Source organism: Diabrotica virgifera, chromosome 9 (assembly GCF_917563875.1).
Source record: "Diabrotica virgifera virgifera chromosome 9, PGI_DIABVI_V3a".
NCBI classification, from domain to species: Eukaryota; Metazoa; Arthropoda; class Insecta; order Coleoptera; family Chrysomelidae; genus Diabrotica; species Diabrotica virgifera.
In genome coordinates this window covers 28,507,890-28,532,750 of record NC_065451.1, presented here as the reverse complement: position 1 = coordinate 28,532,750, position 24,861 = coordinate 28,507,890, and the positions used below count along the sequence as shown (strand labels likewise).

Sequence of the window (24,861 nt, the reverse complement as noted above, 5' to 3'; positions counted from 1 at the left end):
TTCATTCGGTGTTTAAATTTTTCAAAAATATTTATTAGCTTTCTCAGTATTCGCAAAAAATTAATGTATTTAAAAAGCATTGGAGCCGAAAATTTGCGCCTAAACCCTTAATAAAAAAACTCAAAAAGCAACTAAAATAAAATACACTGGCAAGGGCAACAAAACAGAAGAGAAAACAAGGCAAGCAAAAAATAAAAAATACCTAAATCATTTTTCATAAATGACAGTAATGACACTAATGACAGATGACAGTTTTCTCAAGATCAACTGGCAACGTTGGATTTTCATAAGAAATTTAATCAGAGAGATTTAACCAACTGAGATTAATGTAGCACTCGGCTCCATTAAACACGCATGCGTTGTCTCGTGACAGGCATATGACAGACGTCAGTTTTTTATCATTATTTTTGTATTATTTATTTACATAAATGGGTATTTTGTATTACTGTTTATTATGTGAATTATTGTTTTTTATGTTGTGGTGTAATGTGAAGTGGTTTATGGCACTCTGGTTGCATCGGTTTGAGTTTATTGTAGAGTCCACAAAATATACTGTATATTTGAAATGTAATGAATAATACCTTTTTTTAACACGTTGACGGACAGTGAGTCAAACGTATAAGCAAGTGTTGTGACACTTTATGTATTTTGCATAGTAGAATAGGGAAAAATGCAACATCTGTAGACGTTGTGTCACATTACATCCATAGAAATTAGACGTCTATAGAAGTTCTGTCCGTCAACGTGTTAATATAGTTTTAAAGCAAACATAAATGTCCACTTTTATTTTTTCCATGACTTTTTCTATCACAGAAGAGATTTATCTTGTTGGTTTTATTGTAATAGAGAGTATTAGAAAAGATGTCAAAAGTACATAACATAATAAATGAGAAATAAACCATAATCAAAATAAAATTGGAGCAACACTGTTTAGCTTTGGTGTAGAAGATACTTTGTTATCAAAACAGTATAAAATATTTTGGACAATGAAATTAAGGTGATACAAGCAAGTAAAGAAAATCTTACACTACAAATCATAATAAAATCAAGAGCTTCTATTTCTAACAGCTACAGAGAAAAGATATGAGCTTAAACACGGATTTGAAAAATAAAGTTTACTTACTGACCTACATAATCCTTAAATGCTTACTTGTAAGTATGTGATAATTTATAATGTCAGTTGAAAAAGCAATTTATTTATTTGTCATCTCAGTATTCAGTATCACATCATGGTGAAAATTATAACTAATAATAATTAATAGATGTACAGAAGTAAAGTGCATAGTATTAAAATATTAAATGGATGGTGATACAAAAAAAGGAATGGTTATAAAACAACCCTAAATTTTCATCATAATTTAATTGATTTCTTCTAGAAATTTTTATTGCATCTCTAGTGGTACCTAGGTAGGTATACATAAAATTAAAAATCTAACATTTAATTAAGTATAAGCAGAATACATTTCTGAATCAACTTTACATAAAAATTGTTTATCAACTCATCACATTTCTCAGATTTTAAGTGCTATATTTTTGTGTAAAAATAGTACAGCGGAACCTCGATAAGTCTGATTAATCGGGACCGAGGCCGATCTGGGTTAGCTGAAGAATATTGTAAAAATTAATAAAATACGGTATACTTATAGATAAACTCTAATATAGTTGCAAAAACATGAAATACATATGCACAGTACATCTAAATTACGTACAGTTGTAGGTATACAGTATTGTTCATTTCTTGGTATACAATTCAGTCAAACTGAAAAAATGTTTGTTTGGTCTGATGAGAATCGGCCTGGGTTAGCCGGACTTCTGGGTTATCAGAGGCCGACTTATCGGGGTGAAAACAATTCTTTTTGCTCTCACTAGAGCAAATTTCTGTTTTTTTTCAAAACCCTAATACTTGACTGAAAAGTGATAATTTAATTACAACTTCTAGAGCTTTAATAGTATAAACTTTTTCTAAACAGTAATTATTTATATCTACTATAAAAATAATGTAGAAGTGGATCAGCCCCTTCTAATACACTAAACATATATGTTTAACTATAATATGTCTTCATTATTAAAGTGTACAAACAAGGAAAATGCTGTAATTATAATCCTTCTTAATTATTTAGGTACCTTCAAAAATATTTAAATGGCTAAATTACTTTTAATTTAACCAAAACATACATATTAATGTGGGACTTAAATTGTCTAAATTAATTTGAAATGAATTTAAATTATCTAATCATATCTGTTGGACTGTAAACCAACATATTGGACTGATGATCTGAAACGTTGTCATAGGAATTGGATGCAAGGGCTCAAGATCGAAACAAATAGAAAATTATGGACGAGATCTATGTCGAGCAGTGGATTAGGGAAGATTGAATGATGATGATGATGACGCATATCTGTGATCCTCATTTGCCTTTTTTGATATGATAGTTGAATCGCCTTCTAAGAAACGTGATATTTCTGTACATTCATCAATAGTAGGATTTTTAAGGGTCCTATCATATCGTCGTTTGTTCTGAGTAGAGAAAAATCTTTTTTGTGGCTCTATGTTCTTATTAATTGAAATATCATTTGTATCCCTAAAATTATTATCTAAAACAGTTGCTTGTGATATGTCCATTAAGTTTTCTGCGGTATTTAAGTGATGTAAAATTTGAGACAGAATATTAGGTTGTATTGCATGGACATCTGTATTGTGAAGTTTTGCTTGCAAACTTGATAGCTTTTTCATGATTTTTTCTTTGGTTTCATCTATAGTAGGATTACAACTGCTTAAAAAATTTACACACGTGTTTACAGATTCCTCACACTTCTCTATTACTGAGTCACTTTCAACCGTTCTAGAATTTGTTTTGTTGATAGCAACAAAATGTATATGTTTGCAAATTGATTTTTTTATAAAGTTATCTGGACAACTGCAAGTATATTGATGAATACAAATATTGCAAAAGGTACAAGTGAAATTACAACACTTTGATACGTCACAATGTTCTTTCACTGTATACTGTTTTGCATTATGTTCAAGGTTCCACATTCCCGGACTTTCTAAAATCATATTAAAAGTTGAGCTTATTGCTATTCTGTGGCGTTGTATTGTCTCATGATTATTAATATTATGCTTACCCTTGGTAAGCTTAATTAGCCTACCCACAATTTTATCACGTACATACTTCAATGTAGCATGCAGTCCTTTATCCAATCTTCGAACCCGCTTACCATCTAAATAAAAATATTTAATGACTTTATGCATACTTTCCAAACGCATATTTGTATTTATACCACAATTCTGTCGGTAACAATATGCCCACTTTTCACAATTACTAGAATAGTATTTTGCAAAATATTCTCCAAAACGTTTTGTATCTTCATCATTTGCTAACTGCTGAAGAATAATTTGCAATTTATTGGGAAATGTGGAAACTTCAACATGTTTCTGTAGAAGTTTTAGTGTCTTATAAACCCATTCCTTTTTTTCTTTTCCTATGATTTTTGATAAGTTACTCTGCCAAGCTCTATCAATGTGCCATGAACAATATAACTGATGCTGTGCATCACCCATAACCTCAGACCATGCATTATAAAACACACATGTAATATCAGACATAAAACTTTTACACTTAATTACACCAACTTTTTGCTTAATTGCTTGAAAAAATAACTTATGTACATGTGTGTCCTTTTTGTTGCTGAACATAAAGGCTACAGGGAAACCTTCGTTAAATTCGTCAATAACCATGACAGTAGTCATTTCAAAGTCATAGTTATTGAGTCCATGGGTACTGTCAACCGCTGTGACATTTGCTCCAAATTTCATAAGAAGAGAGGCTTGTACATCGTTCATTATTATTAGTATAAAATCACTCTCTGTAAACTGACTGGAAAGCTGTCCTTGCTGTTTATAGTACAAAACAGGATTATTGGCTAATCCCTTGCACTCCTCCACCCACAAATCAACACTAACAGCATCCTGTTTGTGCTTCACTCCTTCATTGATGTTTAAATTGTAACTTCTTTTTATATTATCCACATCCTGCCTCGATAAAAGATCGCATCTCTTGATATCACGAGAAATATTTTTTCTGCTGTCATCAAGTATTCTAAAAATCATTTTTAAGATTACCTACTTACATACGTCAGATTTTAAATATTGTGTCCTACCTTGTTGTGGAAACACCGTTAATCAATTTTGCTGCAATTTCTTGTTTATCAGCAGTACAAAGTCGTAGATGTTCTAAGTCTTTATCATGCCCATAATGATTTACAATACGAGTCATAATGTAATTTCCTTGACCTTTTGTCAGTGTCATTTGACTGATACACGAGTAATTTAGTTTCGCTGTTCCCTGCTTTTTTACACTTCTTTTTAGAGATGTGTACTCTTTTGTTCTATATTTTCCTAAAATATATGGGTACTTACTTATATTTTTTAAGAGCTACTATAAATTATTTAACAATATCTCTTTAAATAGATATATGTAGTAAGTATTCTTTTTTGTGATAGCTATTGAATATGCATTATAACCAGACAATATTAAACATACTTATGCCTGATATTTCACCCGTGTGGACAGAAAAAAAATAAAATTTTATAAAGAACTTACCACTCCTATTACAAATAAAATATTCGATTTCTTTTCCACAGGCCAATATTTTTTTTCCTCGAGGAGAGATGTAATTAGTTTTCTCTTTAGGTTTGTTCCAACTCGATACAAAACCGTTCTTGAATCGTTACGCGCATGCGCAATAACGAATAATTATGCGCAGTAACACATTTTTCGTTACTGCGCGGTTCACGAACCGTTCAAGAACGGTCTTGTATCGAGTTGGAACAAACCTTTTGACTTCAATATTATGTTTCCATAACATGAATTCTAAAATTTGCGTTTTTTAGTGTTACATTATTTTAACATACTTTTTATCAATATTAACAAACCTTCTCTTGACGAAAATATCAGTGTTTCTTCATTGATCTCATGTAGATGACTTTGCCGGAGATGGTTAATTAAGTGATTACACTTTTTAAATGAAGAGTTGCACTCCCAACACTTAAACCCATATGCACTACCATCATAAGAGATTAATTGTTCCAATTTCACAATGTACCTTCAAATGATGTTTGTTTAAATTAGATTGCTTACTAAATACCTTTTCACAAGTTACGCAAACTACAGGCATTTTGTTAATTTAAAATTTCAATAATTTAAAAAGTTATAGAAACGCCCAAGGAATACGAAATATGATACTTTTAAATTTTATCTGCCCGCCAAAAGCAAAGCTGTCATAACGGGACACATGCGCAGTTCATGGAGCCCAGTGCTGCATTTAATCTCTAGTGAAATTTAGCTCTACCTTAGTGGGAGTGTCTACCAATTTCATAAAATTTTGTGAAGTTTATTTCTACAAAATATTTTTATTTTGTACAATAAATAATTTTCTCATTTGCTATCAATACATTATAATGGTTTAAATAAATAATTATTGATTGGCGTAAGGTTTATGTTATTTTTATGTCTGTTTACTATTAATAATATTGGATATGAGCAGGTGCGTTGGTTTTGTAGTAATTTCCAGTCACTTCTGACAGTACTTTTCAAAAAAGAAATTACTAACGTCAGTGTCAAAAAAAATCTCGCGAGAGCGAATGTAGTATATTGTGTTATGTTGTTTAGTTTTCACGTTTCAATCAATTCAATTGTGCTGTTCGTGTCTTCCTCTCACTGGTTCTTGTTTAAGTTCAGTTCAATTCAACTCGACTAAAATTCGGTGACCATATGTGTTATGTGTTGTAGTTGTATTGGAAACATCGTCTACAGAAAACATTAGGTATTTATAAGGCTATTACATTAACGATGCTTTAACATTAAAACTGCTTTTTTATAAGCACTTATACAAAAATTTGTTACAATAGAATATCCTAACTATCGTTGGCTTAGTGTGAAAACCTCGTATCTAATTTTTTTTTTCGAAAATGACATTTGGTGGTTTTAGTTTGAAAACCTGGTATCTCACGATTTACAACTGTTAAAAAAATCCAAATACACCAGACTATTTTCTACAGCCAAAACTGTATATCATATCGATGGCTTAGTGTGAAAACCTCGTATCTCATTTTTTTTTTAAATGACATTTTGGTGGTTTTAGTTTGAAAACCTTGTATCTCACGATTTACAACTGTTAAAAAAAATCAAAATACACTAGACTATTTTCTACAGCCGAAAAAAGAAACCACGTATATCAATTGCTCTCTTGATTTAGTGTGAGTACCACGTATATTTATAACCAAGACTTTGGTTTTGGAGTATTTGTTTGAGAGATTCGATTTGGAGAAACGTTTTTTGTGAACAGTAAAAGGTAGTCCTGCGTACAGAAACATTTTATGAACCTTAAATCAAAAGATTTGTAATGTATCAACCTAGTATTTGGAGGTGTGCAATATGTTCTGAAAAATGAAAACCTCGTAAATAATAATGAACACAATTTAATTTAAGATGAAAAACACGTATATCAAGATATACGAGGTTATCATAGTTACTTGGGCAAGGGCTCTATATACTGCAAGGATATTTACGTGTTTTTCATAGTTAATATTTGTATTTCCAATTTAATAGCAACATTTAACACTTTTAGCTCTAGGCCAATATCAGATATTTGTCTCAATGTGCTCGAATTAAAAATATGTAGCGGTAATTTTTGTTTTTAGGTTATATTATGCAGAAAATCAGTTTTTTGCCTCTCCTGTAAAATTGTAGTTTAATGAGATACGAGGTTTTCACACTAAGCCATCGATATATCACTTGGTCTCTTGATTTAGTGTGAATACCAAGTATATTTATAACCAAGAATTTGGTACTTAATTTGGAGTGTTTGTTTGAGAGATTCGACTTGGAGAAAAGTTTTTTGTGAACAATAAAAGATAGTCCGGCATATAGACACATTTTATGAACCTTAAATCAAAAGATTTGTACTGTATCAACCTATTATTTGGAAGTGTGCTATAAGCTATGAAAAATGAAAACCTCCTAAATACTTAATCATAAACACAACCTCATTTTAGATGAAAAGCACAACGATGTTATCATAGTTACTTCTATGCGCTCTGAGCTTCGCTGGTGTCGCTCCTAGCAGATTATTAATTCAACTTTCACCAGTAATTTTTAAATTTATTATTTAATTGCTATCGCTTAATATTTACAACGCAAAAAAGTAATTAAATTGTAATCGATTTTTTTAAGTTTTTGCTAATCATTTTGACGTTCTATTGATGAAATATGAATTTCTTACTTCGGATACTTTCACAATTATCGTGTAGATGGCGCTAAGATTAACAGATTAATTTATAATTACATATTACGAAACATTAAAAAAACTAAAAAATTCAGTATTTAAAACGTAAGTATATTTAAGGTAAAAATATATACCTACCACAGCTTTGACCAACTAATATTTTTTATAATTAATGTTTTTAATTTTAATTTTAAATTAATCACTTTGACATTTATGTCAAATTTCCAGTAAATGTTTACAGACTTGTCACTACTGGCGCTTGCAAATTTGTAAATATCCCCTCTACGTACGAGCTCACAGCGTATGTACTGTAAGGATATTTATGTGTTTTCCATAGTTAATATTTGTATTTCCAATTTAATAGCAACATTTAACACTTTCAGCTCTGGGCCAATATCAGATATTTGTCTCAATGTGCTCAAATTAAAAATATGTAAGGGTATTTTTTGGTTTTAGGTTATATTATGCAGAAAATCAGTTTTTGGCCTCTCCTGTAAAATTGTAATTTAATGATATACAAGGTTTTCATACTAAGCCATCGCTATAACAAAAATACTAAATACTTATTTATTTATTTATTTATTTACGGGCAAGCCCAATTCAGAAAGGATTATTACAAAAAATATATTACAAAGAAAAAAGTAAAAAAATAAGTAAACAGTGTCAACACAAGGAACAAATATTACAATATACAAACAGAGCTATTAAGTTAAAGGAAAAAATAGAACATTATGATATAAAAAACAAACAAAGTTTAATCTTAAAAATTGCTGATAGATATTATATCATTAACATGTAGTTATATTTGTATGTTCAACAAATGGTTTTTAAATCTCTCAAGGGAATTGCAGAATATGTTTAAGTCATTTAGAGAATTCGCAAGTCTAAGTGTTCGTGGCAAAAAATTGTTGTAAGTATAGTTATATCTATGGAAGCTTATGTGGAAAGTTTGAGTTTGTCTTGTTGACCGAGTAGGAACAAAAAGACTAATTTTTGACAGATCGGGACAGCTAATATTACTATTAATAATGTTGAATAAGATTGTCAGATCTTTTCTTTTTCTATGTGTTTCTAATGAAGAAATATTCAATAATAATTCAATATCCATGTAGCTACGATATGTATGTTGTTTAAAAGCTACATATCTGAGAAAGGTATGCTGAACTCTATCAAGTTTATTTTTATGAACTAGATAATATGGAGAACACACAGACAAACAAAAATCAAGATGAGATCTAACAAGTGAACAATATAAAATTTTCATTGAATTTATATCTGTGAAATCACGAGATGTTCTTTTAATGAAACCAAGCATTTTCATAGACTTTTGGGCAACGCCACTAATGTGGTGTTTAAAACTGAGTGAAGAATCTAATATTATGCCTAAGTCTCTGATTTGTGTGCATGATTGCAATGCTTGATCGTTAATAGTATAGTCATGTGTTAGCAAATGGTGATTCCTACAGAAACGCATAATATAACACTTACCAACATTTAATTCCATGCCATTAAGAGAGCACCACTGGGATAATTTATTAATATCTGATTGAAGTCCAAGAGTATCATTATGAGATCTTATTATTGTAAAGCACTTAAGGTCATCAGCGAAAAGGAGAGCTTTTGTATGAGAAAAACAAGTGGTAATATCATTAATGAATAGATTAAATAGTAGCGGCCCCAGGTGTGAACCTTGGGGAACACCTGAAGTTACAGGAAAAATGTTGGAATAACAGTGATTTACTCTAACCATTTGAGTTCTGTTTTCTAAATAACTACATAACCACCTAAATACCAGACCATCAATACCATAAGAATGTAATTTATGTAATAGAAGGTCATGGTTTATCTTATCAAAGGCTTTAGAGAAGTCAGTGTCCACTGAATCAACCTGAAAACCCTCCTCCAGGGCTTCAGATATGTAGTCAGTATATTTAAGTAGACTTAGCTCAGCAGATTTACCGGAACAAAACCCAAACTGTGAGTTAGTAATAATACTAGAGCAGTCGTAAGTAAGAAATTCAGTTATAATGCTTTCAAATACTTTAGGTATAGTGCTTAGAATAGATATGGGGCGATAGTTCTTAATATCAGATTTAACACCTGATTTATAAATAGGAGTTACATAAGATTGTTTCCAGAAGTCGGGGAATTCACCAGATTCGAGAGAGGCATTGAAAATATGATAAAGTGGTCTAGACAGTATAAAGCTGCATTCTTTTAGAAGAATAGGAATCCCATCGGGTCCCGGTCCTTTATTAATATTCAGTTGTGACAATCTATCATATATTTTTGATATTTGAATGTGGTAGGAAGATACACTAACGTTGAAGTTGATTTGGTTATTGTAATAATTTAGTCTTTGGTTAGTATACACAGATGAAAAATGATTTGCAAATAAATTGGATATATCATTTCCATGAGAGGCAATAGAATCGTTTAGTTTCATTGTGTCAGGTATTATGTTGTTTTCTTTTTTGCTATTAACGAATTTCCAAAATTACTTAACGTTAAGTTTAATGGAGTTTTCAGTTTCATGAATATAATTAGTATAGCAATCCCTTGTTAAAAGTTTACATTGTATTCTAAACAACATGTAAGTTGACTAAATTCTACATAGCTTTCTGGTGATCTGGTAGCTTTAAACAGTTTATGAGCAATTTCTTTGTTATGTATTAATTCTTTAAGATTAGGTGTAAACCAGCAAGGAAATTTTTTAGTGCATACTTTTTTTAGTGGAACATACAGGTTAATAATATAGTACAGAGAGTCATACAATGTAGAAATCATTTCATTGAGTTGTTTATTATGTAAGAGATTGTCCCAGTCAGTAGATTCAAAACTTTGGCGAATGGCTGTGAAATTTGCACTGCGAAAGTCGTAGTAGTATTCCATAACTGATGTTGTGCTTTTTTCAACTGCAAGTTGTAAAGTGGTTACCAGCGGAGGATGGTGAACATCTTGCTGGATCAGAAAATTGTGTGCTTTGTGTATTATTAGTTCTTGTGGAGATAGAATGAGATCAAGAAGAACCCCTCTGTTGTTGAGCACAGTATTAGATTGGAAAAGATTATGAATGGCACATATATTTGAGACGACTTCAATAGCTTCAGCCTCCGCCAATGGGGAGGTCGGTTGACAGGTTGCTAATGAACAGAAATCTTCTATTTCCCATATAGCAGATGGAATATTATAATCACCAAATAGATAAAATGTAGAATTAGAAAATTGTTCACTTGTAGTTAGTAGTTGTTCAGAATGAATTTCATATTTGTTAATTTCAGACCTGGGTGGAAAATATACAGCCCCTAAAATTATGTTTTTATTTAACTGAACAAAGACTTGTTCGACTGCTGAATTAGATTGGATGAGACTTGTTGACAACTTCTTGTTAACTGCTATTAGCACGCCACCTCCTCTACTAAAACTACTGGATTCCAGTGAATGATCTCGCCTGTAGACATTAAAATTTGATAAACCTAGTTCAGCATTGTTGATATCAGCCGTTAGCCAAGTTTCTGTAAGAATGATGACATCATAAAAGCAATTTGATACATTAAGACTAAGTTCGGTTAATTTGGTCCGAAGTCCTCTGACGTTTTGATAGTATATCGAGAGCTTGCCTAAGTCAGTGAGCTTTAGCGGTTTTTTTGAACGATCTTGGGAACATTTTTAAAATATTTAATTGTTAGGTTCTGCTCACCAGCTTGTTGACGATTCAGCAGCTCTGTTTTCACAGACTAAAACTTTTCTTTGAAGCGAAGTTTGATCCAGCTGAATAAAGATCTTTTTATCTCGACAGATGTTGTGTTTGTTTTTTATTACTGCATGGGCGTCCATTGAGGAAGACATTATAACTCTAAGAGGGCGATGTCCATTCTTATTCCTATTTCCAAAGCGAGAAATTTTGATATTATTTGAGTTTATAAGATTGTTTGAAACCGTGTTTAGAATAGATTTAACTTGATTAATATCATCTGTGGCTGTATTTGGTTCTTGAAGATTGAAAATCAGTAGACTGACCTTTTTTTGACGTTCGTGCAATTCGCTTAACACTTCTTCTGCCGAGAAAGGAGAAGCATCTTTATTTTTCTTCAGTTTCTTGATTTCGGATTTTAGTGAGGAAACCTCAGATCTAAGGGTCTCTATTTCTCTGATTAATTTAGGAACACTCTTAAATGATAATCGACAGTCACTGCAGAAATAGTTGAGGGTTCTTTTCTGTATAATAACGGCACGAAGTTCTGAAGCCGCTAATCCAGTGCAGGTTTCATTAGGGTGCACTGTAATTATCGCCGGCCATATTCTAAATTTTACTGGACTATAATGACCGTGTATAAAATATCCGTGATTTTTCCCTGGACTATAAGCAGATAATTGAACTGTTAATTACAGTAACAAAAAGACTGAAGAAAAACTAGTCCTCGTTTACGGCAGTTGAAATGTTTGATATTTATTCTTGAAATACAGATGCAATTTAAACTAATTTTCATAAATTATTACTTATTGTAGGTACTTATCTGATGTATCAAATTGTAGATAAGAATTAGCTGCTTCTTTTGGTATGCAATTTATTGTAATAGCTTAAATTATTCCACTATAAAAACGTATTTGAAACAGAGCAGCATGTTGACACTACTGATACTATAATGATACTAATACAAGTTGGGTAGAGTCACTCATCTTTGATCTCTAACAGACTCAGTCAAAGAATGTTTAAATCTTAAGGTACGATTCCGACAACGACTGCAGACGGCAACTGCAGGCGGCAGTTAGAGTTGTCACCATGACGACGCCATTAGGGAGTGTTCAAGTATTACGTAACGAGATTTTTGAAGATTTTTGACCCCCCCCCCCTACGTAACGCACTCTAATGGGCGTTTAACTATTGTGTAACATAATTTTGACCCCCCACTAGTAACGTAATACTTGAACGGCCCCTTATTTACTTTGCACTATTAATTTGTATATTTATTAGCAACTGACGTTCTGCCAGACAGCGGTGGCTAATAATTATACAAATTAATAGTGCAAAGTAATGATGTCGTCATGGTGACAACTCTAAGAGCCAAAACACACGGACCACGCTGCAGCGCTACTCTGTGGATCCACAGAGTGGCTGAAACAGGCGATTTTCTAGCGCCGGCGACTACGCTGCGAAGTAAATCCTTTGGAAGGGTGCGGCGTGTAATGTAACGGGTGAGAAAAAAAAGTTTGTTCAAATGCTTAAAAACTTGCCGGCTAATATATTTTTTTAAAAAGTGTGTTCGTCAAAATCAGTGTTTGTAATGTCCATAGTTTTAAACATTTTATAAAATTTCATACTTAAATAACTTTAAGGCCCACCACATACGGTGAAACGCAAATGTAACGAAACTGAAACTGTCGGTTACTTTTGAATTTCATTTGAGTTTATGCAGTAGACGCCTATGCCTATGAGAGACCACACATGATGAAACCATATGGACCATTTCAGACCGGCCGTTTGAAACGCATATATATTTCAGTTTCATTGAAGCCGGTGTGCAGGAAACTTGTGTTTTTATCGGGTTTCGTGTTTTTGTGTCGTTGTGGGTACTTAAAAAAAACGGCCAAACTAGTTTGTCCTAACCGCCTTAGGAAAAACTAGTATGGCCTAGGCCAAACTAGTTTATCCTATCGCGCGTAGGACAAACTAGTTTATCCTGATATAAATAAACACACTTCAGGCCAAACTAGTTTATCCTGATATAATAAAGATTCACACTTCAGGATAAACTAGTACGGCCTTCTTCTTCTTCTTCTTGTAGTGCCTATCCTTTTCGGATGTTGGCGACCATCATGGCAATCTCTACTTTTCACACCGCTGCTCTGAAAAGAGCCTTTTTTAGATGCGTCTGTAAATACAATATGATGATTTTTAAAATAATTTTCTGTCTAAATTAAACATAATATTTCTCGGGTTCTTAAACATAATAAAGTGCACAAAACGCGCGCATAGAGAGCGCAAAACGCGCATAATGTGCGCAAAACGCGCACATAAAGTTTGCAAAACGCACGTAAGGCGCGCATAAAGTGCTCATAAGGCGCGCATGAAATGCGCGTAACGCGCGCATAAAGTGCGCAAAACGCGCGTAAAGTGCGCAAAACGCGCGCATAAAGTTCGCAAAATGCGCGCATTAAGTGCGCATGACGCGCGCGTAAAGTTCGCAAAACGTGCACGTAAGGCGCGCATAAAGTGCGCAAAACGCGCATATTGTGCACAAAATGTGCGCGTAAAGTGCGCAAAACGCGCGCATAAAGATCGCAAATCGCGCATAAAGTGTGCAAATGGCGCGCATAAAGTTCGCAAAACACGCATAAAGTGCGCAAAACGCGCGCGTAAAGTGCGCAAAACGCTCGCATAAAGTTCGCAAAACGCGCACGTAAAACGCGCATAAAGTGCGCATAACGCGCGCATAAAGTGCGCAAAACGCGCACGTAAGCCGCGCAAAACGCGCGCATAAGGCGTGCAAAATTCGCGCATATATCGCGCAAAACGCGCATAAGGCGCGACTGACACGCGAGAAATATGATGTTTAATTCAGACATAGAAAATTATTTTAAAAATCATCATATCATATTTACAGACGCATCTAAAAAATATCTAGAAAAATATACGTACGCGGTTCAACACAACAACTACAAGTCTTTTCAGAGCAGCAGTGTGAAAAGTGATATGGCCATGATGGTCGCCAACATCCGAAACGGATAGGCACTACAAGAAGAAGAAGAAGGCCGTACTAGTTTATCCTGAAGTGTGAATCTTTATTATATCAGGATAAACTAGTTTGGCCTGAAGTGTGTTTATTTATATCAGGATAAACTAGTTTGGCCTACGCGCGATAGGATAAACTAGTTTGGCCTAGGCCACACTAGTTTATCCTAAGGCGGTTAGGACAAACTAGTTTGGCCTAGGCCAAACTAGTTTGTCCTGAAATCGGGTTTGGCCGGTAACAGATACATCCCTACATAGTACATTGAGAAGAATATCAATTATATGTCTGTGGCTGCCAATCAATGAAACTGATCTGTATGCGTTTCAAATCGTCGGTTTGAAACGGTCAAAATGGTTTCATCATATGTGGTTTCTCATAGACGTCTATGGCATAAACTCAAAAGTAACTGAGGGTTGAAGTTTCGTTACATTTGCGTTTCACCGTATGTGCTGGCCCTTATTTGTTTTGTTCAGTTCAAATGCATCCAATGTATAATAAAATGTAGGTAAATATAAATATGTAATAGAGAAAACATTGCTTATGGGATTTATTCTTTTCGATAGGACCTTCTTTAAAATCAGAAACAAATAATTCAAAGATGACGTCCCACGGTTTTCCTTTTAATGACCTATAAATATGCCCTCGGGTTCTTGTATCACATATTATATCCTGTTTTGCACTTCAATCAAAAACTGTTCTGAATCGAGATTCATTTTAGGTGCTCACCCTATAACCTCTCGTAAACATCTGTGGCGGCTACAAAAGTGGTCCGTCTGAATTGGGTTTGCCACTAGTGGACGCCACTAGCGTCTGTGGCCGGCGACTGTGGCCGGCTACACTCGCTCGTGTGGGGTGCACCGGCCACTCTACATAAGAACCCACGGTAAATCATCGTCAGCCACTCTGTGGATCCACAGAGTAGCGCTGCAGCGTGGTCCGTGTGGTTTGGCTCTAACTGCTGTCTGCAGTCGTTGTCGGAATCGTACCTTTAAGGTACGATTCCAACAATCACTACTTTGCACTATATGACTTAATTTGTATGAGACTGATTTCGACATCTGAATGCAACTACTGTCCAGTAGAATAGTGACAACTGTAACTGCTGCGGAGCTGTACCTTGACAGATTTTACATCCACCAGATCATAAGATTGATAAAAGTCATTTCCGAGTGTCTAAATTTTGTTAATTGGAGAGAAGTTGCCATAGTTTGTGTGATAGAGTTTTATAGAAAACAATATGCCATGTCTCTAAGAATTCTAGTACTACATCTAAAGTTGATAAGATTAACCCTAGAAAGGTGGACATTCATAAATTTGACGACGCCCCTCAGTTTTCATCGCCAATCATGTAACTTATGCCCATTTGCAAATACACTCCTTAGTAGCTGTTTCTTTAGTCTTGATTTGACACCTTGGCTGCATTTAGAGATATTTATAAACTTACGTTTTGTGCGTTACAAGGCATATATGCCCTGTATATCCCATTTGCCACTGTGTGTTACGACATAGTCAATGCAGCCAACCATTAGTGTGGTATGAGGTCTATTTGTCCTGTAACATAGCCAAGGTGCTAAAAAGTGGTGGGTGTGTTTCTTTATTACTGTATTTGCGTATTAGACTTTTGAGGCTCATTGTAAATTTAATGATAGTCCACCTTTCAGTTTTGAGCACTATTAGCCTGTCCTTAAAATTTGGGAAGAAAATGAATATCAGTTACTTGAAGAAAATAAACGTAAGTTATATTTCTATTGTCCGAGTAAAAAGAGGCACATGACTACTAAATAATATTGCAACCAAATGTCATAACCTTATATGGGGCGAACACTCTATTTATATTTGTGCCACTTACTAAGAGTGCTAAGACATACATTTATTCTAATTTTTGGAATAAAAGGGTTTATAATTACATTTTTGTATTTCTTTTCCAATTTTTTGTTACATGTCATAAAAATGACGAATGTCCACCTAGACTGCCAGTAAATAATAGTCCACCTTTCTAGGGTTAATAAAACAGAACAGTCAGTGGTATGGTCAACTAGTTTATAGAGAAAAACTCTCTCTGGAATGTCTAAATATTTGAACCTGGTATTTCTCGATACAATGATTTCTGACATGAAAACTTTTACCCTACGACCATAGAATTGTAACAAATATTAATGAAAATATAGACGGATGGCCAAAAAAATGCAACACTTTGTATAAGGTTATTTTTCCTTCAGTTTAGTTTATTTGTAATTTTCAGTCATTTTCGATTGGTTTTGATCTACCCAAAAAATTTAAAATGCCAAGTTGTCAAATACTCGATGCTCAGTGGAGTAGTCTCTTCAGATAATGGAAACACCAATAGCAATTATAGAATTTATTTAGAACACCGACACTAGGGTTATCACCCCGGGAGAACGTTGAGTACTGATAATGACTTGTACCCGATTTAGTTGAAGACTCTTTCTTTAGCTGAGATATCGTAGTTTTATAGAAGCTGAAATGGGGTCATCTTTGACACGAGAACCTCGTGATTTGTGTGTCTAACGAAGGTAAATAATTTGACATTCGTCAGCACTTTTGCATCATTTCCAAATTATATTGTTTAATATTGACAAATTAGTATCTAAAATAATGCTCCACATGTATAAATATAAAAACAAATTATTTCGTGCGATCTACTAGGTGATATAATTATACTGTTCAATATCTGAGATTAATTCTGAATATTTGATATTGGACACAAGTGTTAATGGTCATGGGCAATTTCGTTATTTAAGCAACTTCGAAAAGGATGCATTGTAAGCATGAAACAGGCTTGTTTTGGTTTACAGGAAATTTCACGAAGAGTTGGAAGGTAATCCATCAACAGTGTTAAGAGTTTGGAGGAGGTGGTCCAATGATGAGACTAATCGGCATAGTAGAGGGTCTGGATTTCCTAGCCCATAATATTGCAAAGCCTTGATTTGTGCCATCTTAGACTTCTTGCTCTCGGAAATATGACGGGACAGTCTACATCAACTAAGAAATTTATGATTTGTGAAACAGTAAATCAAGATTACTTGGAATATTAATCAATCTTACCATCTACTTTTGGTGTTACCTTTGACACCACTGCGTAATGCTGGGCGCTTAGAATAGTATAGAGCTCAGCAAAACTGAACTGGCCAATGGAATTTTGTCTGCTTCAGTGATGAATCTAGGTTTTGATTGGCTGGCTACGATTGTCACATAATGGTAAGACGTTTTTGAGGTGAGAGACGAGATATAGACATGGCTGTTGACTGTCATACGGCAAGATAAACAAGCATTATGTTATGGAATGGGGTACTATATGTTTGGAAAACAGATCACTTTAAAATATTAGAAGGTGTGGCATTTTTTTGCCATCAGTATACTAAAAATTGTATACTTTACTTTACTAATATTAAGTTGTAAGCCAAAATCCTCTTTCTTTCAGGTTTGAAAATCCCTTTCAAAAAGTTGGCTGCACCCAAGCAGAATATTAAAAGAATTAGACAATAGATATAAGTATAGACACTGATCGCTGAGGCAAGACAAAAGTGTTTCCTCTAGAGTTAACGAAGGACATAATCCATAAAAAGAAGAAAATATTGTGGGGTTATGCTGTGACCTTGTTTCATGTTAATATGGTTCTGAATTGAAAATATATTCTTAGTACACCACTTTGTAGAGTTGGTTACTCTACTCTGGAGTATAAACACAATACTGAAACAGATAAAATCATGTCTGATCAAATAGAAGTAAAACAAGAATTTAGTGAAGTGTGTAAAAAAGAAGAAGACGATGGTGAGGTGGGTGATGCACTACTGGATACCTTTAAAATCGAGATCAAGGAGGAGCCTAAGAGGGAAAGTGCCAGTGATACATTTGATTCTGCAGACCTTAAGGAGTATCCTATAAAAACTGAAGAAGAACAAGATGGTAAGTAGATAAAAAGCATAATAAAGCTTCAACCCAAACCCTTTTTGCAGTGTGTCATTAATTTTTTATCAAATAGGATTTTAAGAATGTCACCAATCATTGCATGAAATTTTAATTAAACCTGATAGTTACCAGAATCGTAATCAGCCACATACAGGGTGGGGCATTGGTGCAGGAAAGTCCAATTAATCGTTTGTCATACAAGATATGAAAAAAATTATTTAGGTAAAAGTTGGGGCGTAGATAGAACCCTGATTTAAAAATATTTTCAAATATACAGGTACAGGGCTACGCAAACTTCAGTTTTCTTTAATGGAACACGTATATTTTTACATTTTTGGATTCTGCTCGATGTCTTCTTTCTTAAAATGTATAGATTTGTAATGTTATCAGGGGTAGTTTAAAATATAATTGAGTTTTTTTATGAATGTCGTAGCAACTTTCACACCCTGTAGAACTGTAGTGATTTGACATCAGAAACTCTGTTTATGTTCAGATGATTTTTAATATAGTCATATATACCTCGTCCAATTTACTTACCGTTGCACGTCATCCGCGCCATAGCCTGTGACACGATACCAACACGAAATATTTAGGCGGTAGGTGTGTTCTTTTTTAGAATCAAAATGATTCTAAAGGGGAACACACCTACCGCCTAAATATTTCGTGTTGGTATCGTGTCACAGGCTATGGCGCGGATGACGTGCAACGGTAAGTAAATTGGACGAGGTATAGTATTATAGTATACCATTGTTAAACATTATGTTTATGTTTAATTTTAGTATACAGGGTTAGTATACAGAATGAGTATTTTCTGAGTTTTCTTAAATGGAACACTCTGTATTTTAGTATTGTAATAAAATTATATTTTATTACTTTTTTATTTCTTAGGCATTCTCTACACCTAAGTTCTTTAATTTGTGAGTTATCCGCGATTCTTTAATTGCAAATATTAATTGCAACAAAAATTATGTAAAATTTTATTAGGAGGCCGTGAAAATATTCAATCAAAAATAATATTTTGAAAAAAAATTGATATTAATCTAGACTAATCCGTAATTATTTAATATTAGATAAGATATCTAAATACGAACGTAATTAAGATTAGGTATTAATGGGTAAAATGAAAAAAAAGAGAATATTCTACCTAGTTGGCTATATAACACTAAGTTTGCTTAAACATTTGACATTATACTATTTTTATAGTTCCAATTGCTTTGTTACCATTTCTAATATGAATTTTTCTAATGAGAAACTGATTAATATGGTTTTTGTGCTAGAACTGTGTAACAAAAATGTGTACTAGTCATTAGAATTTATCATCAGCAATTCCCTGATAGACTAAAAGAAGAGACACTTTTTAAAATTTACTAGAACGGTTTCAAGGGACTGGACACTCTTTTCTAGTAATCTCTCACTCTGAGTGATTACTTCTTGTAATCATTTCACTTTACTTTAAACTTAATGCGTTAGAGAGAATTCGATAAACTATGACACACCGAAAGAAAGGTTTGGTTTGAACTGTATATCGATAGCATAGAAGACAGATGTGGTATATGCATTAAAATAAATTTTTCAGTAGAGTAATATTTGAAGTTTGGGCACCTAGTTTTATAAGTCTAACTTTTATATTGATGTAGATATATACACTAATTTCTTGACTACTGTTATATTAACAATTTAAAACAATTACTTCATTTCGAATGTTAAATATACAATTAATTACCTATTCGCTCCGTGCATGACTGACGTGACACCTAGTGTAGTCGCTTGAAATTTTCGGTAAACACAATTTAACGTTAATAGGTCTGGATCCGGCGTATGAAAAAAAAGTTGATTAATAGCAAGCTGAAAATTTGTTAATAGCTTAAGGGTGTCCAGTCGGACAAACTTTTATACAGTACAACCTGCCATATCCGGACCTCCCCATATCCGGACAGTTCTGCCGTCCGGATCTACCGAGAAAGGCAGTCCTGCTGTTGGACAACGCACCCTCTCATCCCGACCCCAAAGAACTAAAAGACGGCGAAATAATGTATTATAGAATCTTAAAGCATGTCTGTCGACGAAAGTTGGAAGTCTGGAATCTATGAAGGAGATAAAGTTTCATAGTGGTCTTTCAAAGTGATCTTTTGCAAACTTAAAAGAAGTGGTCTTGATATCCGGATTTTTTCATATCCGGATCGGTCTGTCGCCACATTGATCCGGATATGGCAGGTTTTACTGTATATGGGAACACTGGAACAGGGGCAGTTTTAATTGTGGAACAGGTTAAAAATTTGGAACGGTCACACCACGAAAACGGCACATTTATTTTGTCCGACAGAACAGACTTAAACTCTTCGAACAGAGATTAAACTCTCATGTAAAAATCAGACTCCTATTTATCACCAAATGGGCGTTTTAATGAGTGGAACACGTAGAATATGTCAAATGACAGGAATTATGACAGGTGATAAATAGCAGTCTGATTTTTGCATGAGAGTTTAATCTTTGTTCGGAGAGTTTAAGTCTGTTCCGTCGGACAAAATAAATGTGCCGTTTTCGTGGTGTGACCGTTCCAAATTTTTAACCTGTTCCACAATTAAAACTGCCCCTGTTCCAGTGTTCCCATATATCAAAGTTTATGCGACTAGACACCCTTAAGCTATTAACAAATTTTCAGCTTGCTATTAATCAACTTTTTTTTCATACGCGGGATCCAGACCTATAAAAATATGATGATACACATATGACATAGTTGAAGTTAATGTAATATTTTTATTTACCATTTTTGATAATAAAACAAGTTCGAGTGTCAAATAAACGTCAAATTAAATATCCCGGATATTTGGAAGCTTTCTAAAGAAAATTTTAAGGGTTTTTTTTTCACTTTTTCGTTATACATAGTTTAGTTGGCAGTGTTAACATTAATTAAGTGAACATCGAAAGCAATTAGTCAGTGTGAATTATTATTACCAGATTTTAACATCAGCTGGGTTTATTGAACTATTAAGTTCGTGGTGTGTACATAACACAAAATGGAAATAGATGACGATAGGAATATACCACCAGATCGGGGAAGAAAAGAAAGTCAGTATGAAAATATAAATATAAATAATGAAAATCAAAACGGCAATAATAAGGTAAACGAAATATCTATGAAAAAATTGAAAAAAAGAGTTGTCATATTTCGCCGCTAGGGCGCTGATATAGTTTCATGTATCCCCACCATGGTCACGCACGGAGCGAATAGATATATGCGCTAACCATTTCTGTGCACTACTTTATTGTAGATACCACATCTGGCTGCTTATAATGTTAACTGTTTAAAAATAAAAATAAATGATAAAGAGTAAAACCAAATGAAATTGAAAAATATTTAATTATCAAAACTGTAACAAATATCACTTCTTGACTTCACAAAATAGAGTGGTGTAAAGGCTTCATTAAATAAACAAGCTGCTATTTGGGTTGCAATTTAAAACATAAATAGTATGGCATAGTTAGACCCAAACCCAGACATCCAAAGTGAAAGTTATCCTCCAACACCAAATTGTTCTATATGGTCCATATAATCTTCAGAAAAAAGTCACACCATTTTGAGCGTCGGGTTTGGGGGGAGAGGGGGGAGAAATCTGTAAATTCGTAGTTTTTATGTTTCTCGTCAATATTTCTAAAACTATGCGTTTTAGTATGAACAACCCTCTATACAAAATTGTTCTTTCAAGTCAATAACGTTTTGTTTTTGTTGTAATCTGAATTCAGCTCTACAAAAAGAAACAAAAATTTGAAATTTTGTTATAGAGGTGTAGTGTGTCGATTGTAAAGTAAACTGAGACTTACCTTTCATTATTATTTATTACTTCTTCATCAAATACATTTATTGGTTGGTTATTAAATAATTTATGAATCAACTGACTCCATATTTGTAAAGTACGCTAAAAATATATACAAATTAAAAAAAACATTAAAATCCATTGGTTGGTTCCCAAGATACAAAAAACTGTAGGATTTTGAAGTTGATATTTCAATTGTCGCACGGATTTTATGCTTCTACTTCGTCGGTTGCAAGCGGGTCGCGTTTGTACTTCATTTTTGAAGGTTTATTGACGACTCACTTAACGAGCAAATAAAACCAAATTTTTTTTATGAATACTTCGTGTCTTTGAAACCGAAAGAGCGCTATTTTCGATCCTTATTTATTATAAACAAATTAGCTGTGAATTTTTAAAAAAATGTTGCTAACTTTGGCCCTAATTGACCTAGGCTTGATTTTTTTAAGTTCGTGTAAAAATGCCGTCTTTAAAAGTATGTAAAAAAAATGTTTGTACCGGCCATAACAAGAAAGTTATTCAAATTGTTTATTTATAAAGAAAAATTGACGAGACTTTTGCATAATTATTAATTACTAATAAATGCATTCTTTATTATCTTTTTCTAAACAGGTTTGAACGTTTAGCTTATGCTCTTTCATTTGACACCTGCAGAATGGTTCTAACATTCTGTTTTTCTGACTAATGTTATTGCAAAAAAAAGCTCTCTGGGATAAACAATTTGAATAAAATATAAACAATTGAATGAATCGCTTCGAAATTTTTGTCACATTACGCACTAAAGAACCCTCATTTGACAAAAATTTCAAAGCTGTACACTAATTTTTACAATAGTTATTGCAAAATTAATTTTTTTGCAATTTAGACCTTTTTTCTCAATTATATTAACAATAAATAAGTATATCAACCCTTGTAATACGTCATTTTAAAGCTTTTTCCATGCTCTCGAAATGTTTGTACTGATGTAACCACAAGGTCCACTGTTTTCCATTGATTTGAAAAAAACGGAAAAAATGCCGTTTTTTGACATTAAATTGTTTATAAATAAAAATGGCCGCCAGATCCTACGCAGGAGATAGTTACAATTTATTCTCATAGGTATTACCTGTCGAAAAAACGCTTCAGTGTCCTGGCTGCTCGAGTGTCATGGAAAAAACCTTATTACCCTGGACTAAAATACAGGGTGTCAAAGCTAAACTTTTATTTTATTCATTCTTGAATATTTCCTGACAGGCATGGGATAACAACACGAAATTTGGTTAGCGGAGGTTTTTTGGGATGAGAAATCTAAATTCGCCACCAAAAATAATATATTACCCAGAGGGCGCCACGTACGTCTTTCACTGCTCATTTAATACGTTCAATTTTTTTATCCCCTCTCTACATACTTTTTGAATCAAAAATTTTATTCTCTTATTATTTTTACTTAAAAAATACTTCATTCATCCCGCTAAACTCAACTGTTTTCGAGATAAACGCATTTTAAATCTACGATACAACATATTCCGTTTGAAGAAATTTGCGATACGTTTTTGGAAATTTGTATGCTTTTAAGTTATTTTTCGTGTGTAACTACAAACGGTTGAGTTTAGCGAGGTTTTTTTTTTATTGTTACAAACGCCATCTGTTTATTTCAAACTATAAACACTAAGCATTTTTGTTGAACAGAATTTGAAACATTAAGAGTGATCGCCCAGTGGCTATCACTCTATTGGTTGAATGTTTCTGGATATACATTGGTATGACTTATATCTATTTACATCACTACTTAATCTAAACTTTTACTTGTTGTCTATTGTCTATAGGGTAAATCCAGTGGACTACGAATATTTAGTCTGTTGTTTTGTACACTGTTGTCAAGGAGACCGATTACAAGATTGTTGGAGTGCACTTCAAGACGCTTTAGATATTTATCACTACACTGCGCGATCACTTGTTTCACTGTAGGAATTTTTAGATCACTGTAGATGACCTGGTTTGAGATAAACCAAGGGGCAGTCGCTATAGTTCTTAATGTCTTTGACTGGAATCGTTCTAGGATCGCAATGTTGCTGTCAGATGATGTACCCCAGAGTTGTACGCCGTATGTCCAAATAGGCTTTATGATGGAACTGTAGATCAGGAGTTTATTTTTTAATGATAGAGGTGAGTTACTTCCAAGTAGCCAGTAGTGTTTTTTAAGTACAATTCCTAGTTGTTTACGTTTATTCCAGATATGTGTTTTCCAAGTTAGCCTTGTGTCTAGATGTAATCCCAAGTACTTGGCACTATCTTTTTTTGGTATTAGGTGGTTGTTGTAATATACTGATGGTGTGTCACCGTGGCATTTTGTAAAAGTTACATTGGCTGATTTTTCGTCTTTTATTTTTATTCTCCATCTACAAGCCCACTTATGTGTTTTGTGTAATCTTGCTTGTAATGTACGAGTCGCAATTTCGGGATTTTTGTCTTTCACCATAATTGCAGTGTCATCTGCAAATGTAGCTGTTAGGTGATGGTCATCGGTTGGAAAGTCAGCTGTAAACAAAGTGTAAAATATGGGACCAAGTATACTTCCTTGGGGCACACCAGCTTTTATAGGATGAATGTCTGTTATAAAGTCATCATATCTTATTTGGAAGTGCCTTTCTTCAAGATAAGATTTGAGCAAGATGTAGAGTGGATGAGATAGGTTATTCTTTAGTTTATAAAGCAATCCGGGGTGCCAAACCTTGTCGAATGCTTGACTTATATCCAGAAATACAGCATTGCAGTAGCTCTTTTCCTGAAATGTAGTTTGTATCATATCAACGACTCTGTGCACTTGTTCAATGGTCGAGTGTTTAAGGCGAAATCCAAATTGATGCGATGGGACTAGTTTGTGTTTCTATTTCTATTAATAATCGTTTTTTTATAATTTTCTCTGCAATTTTAGACATAACAGGTAACAAGCTTATTGGTCTGTATGATTTTATCTCTTTAGCAGGTTTTCCTGGTTTTTGTATTAGTATAATGTCTGCTAACTTCCATTGTGCTGGAAAATATCCTAGCCTTATAGTCGCATTTATTAGTTGTGTTATCATTGTAATCCCTTTTTTGGTAGTTGTTTGATTATCTCG

At 33.5% G+C, this 24,861-nt stretch overlaps 1 protein-coding gene across 1 annotated transcript in view; it reads left to right on the top strand.

The window, feature by feature from the left end:
• LOC114336990 (zinc finger protein 91-like) overlaps positions 1–24,861 on the top strand; it is a 251,669-nt gene that overhangs the window by 196,203 nt on the left and 30,605 nt on the right. The window contains exon 10 of the mRNA XM_050660069.1: positions 17,678–17,948. Coding sequence (XP_050516026.1) covers positions 17,678–17,948 — 271 coding nt within the window. The remainder of the gene's footprint in view (positions 1–17,677; positions 17,949–24,861) is intronic.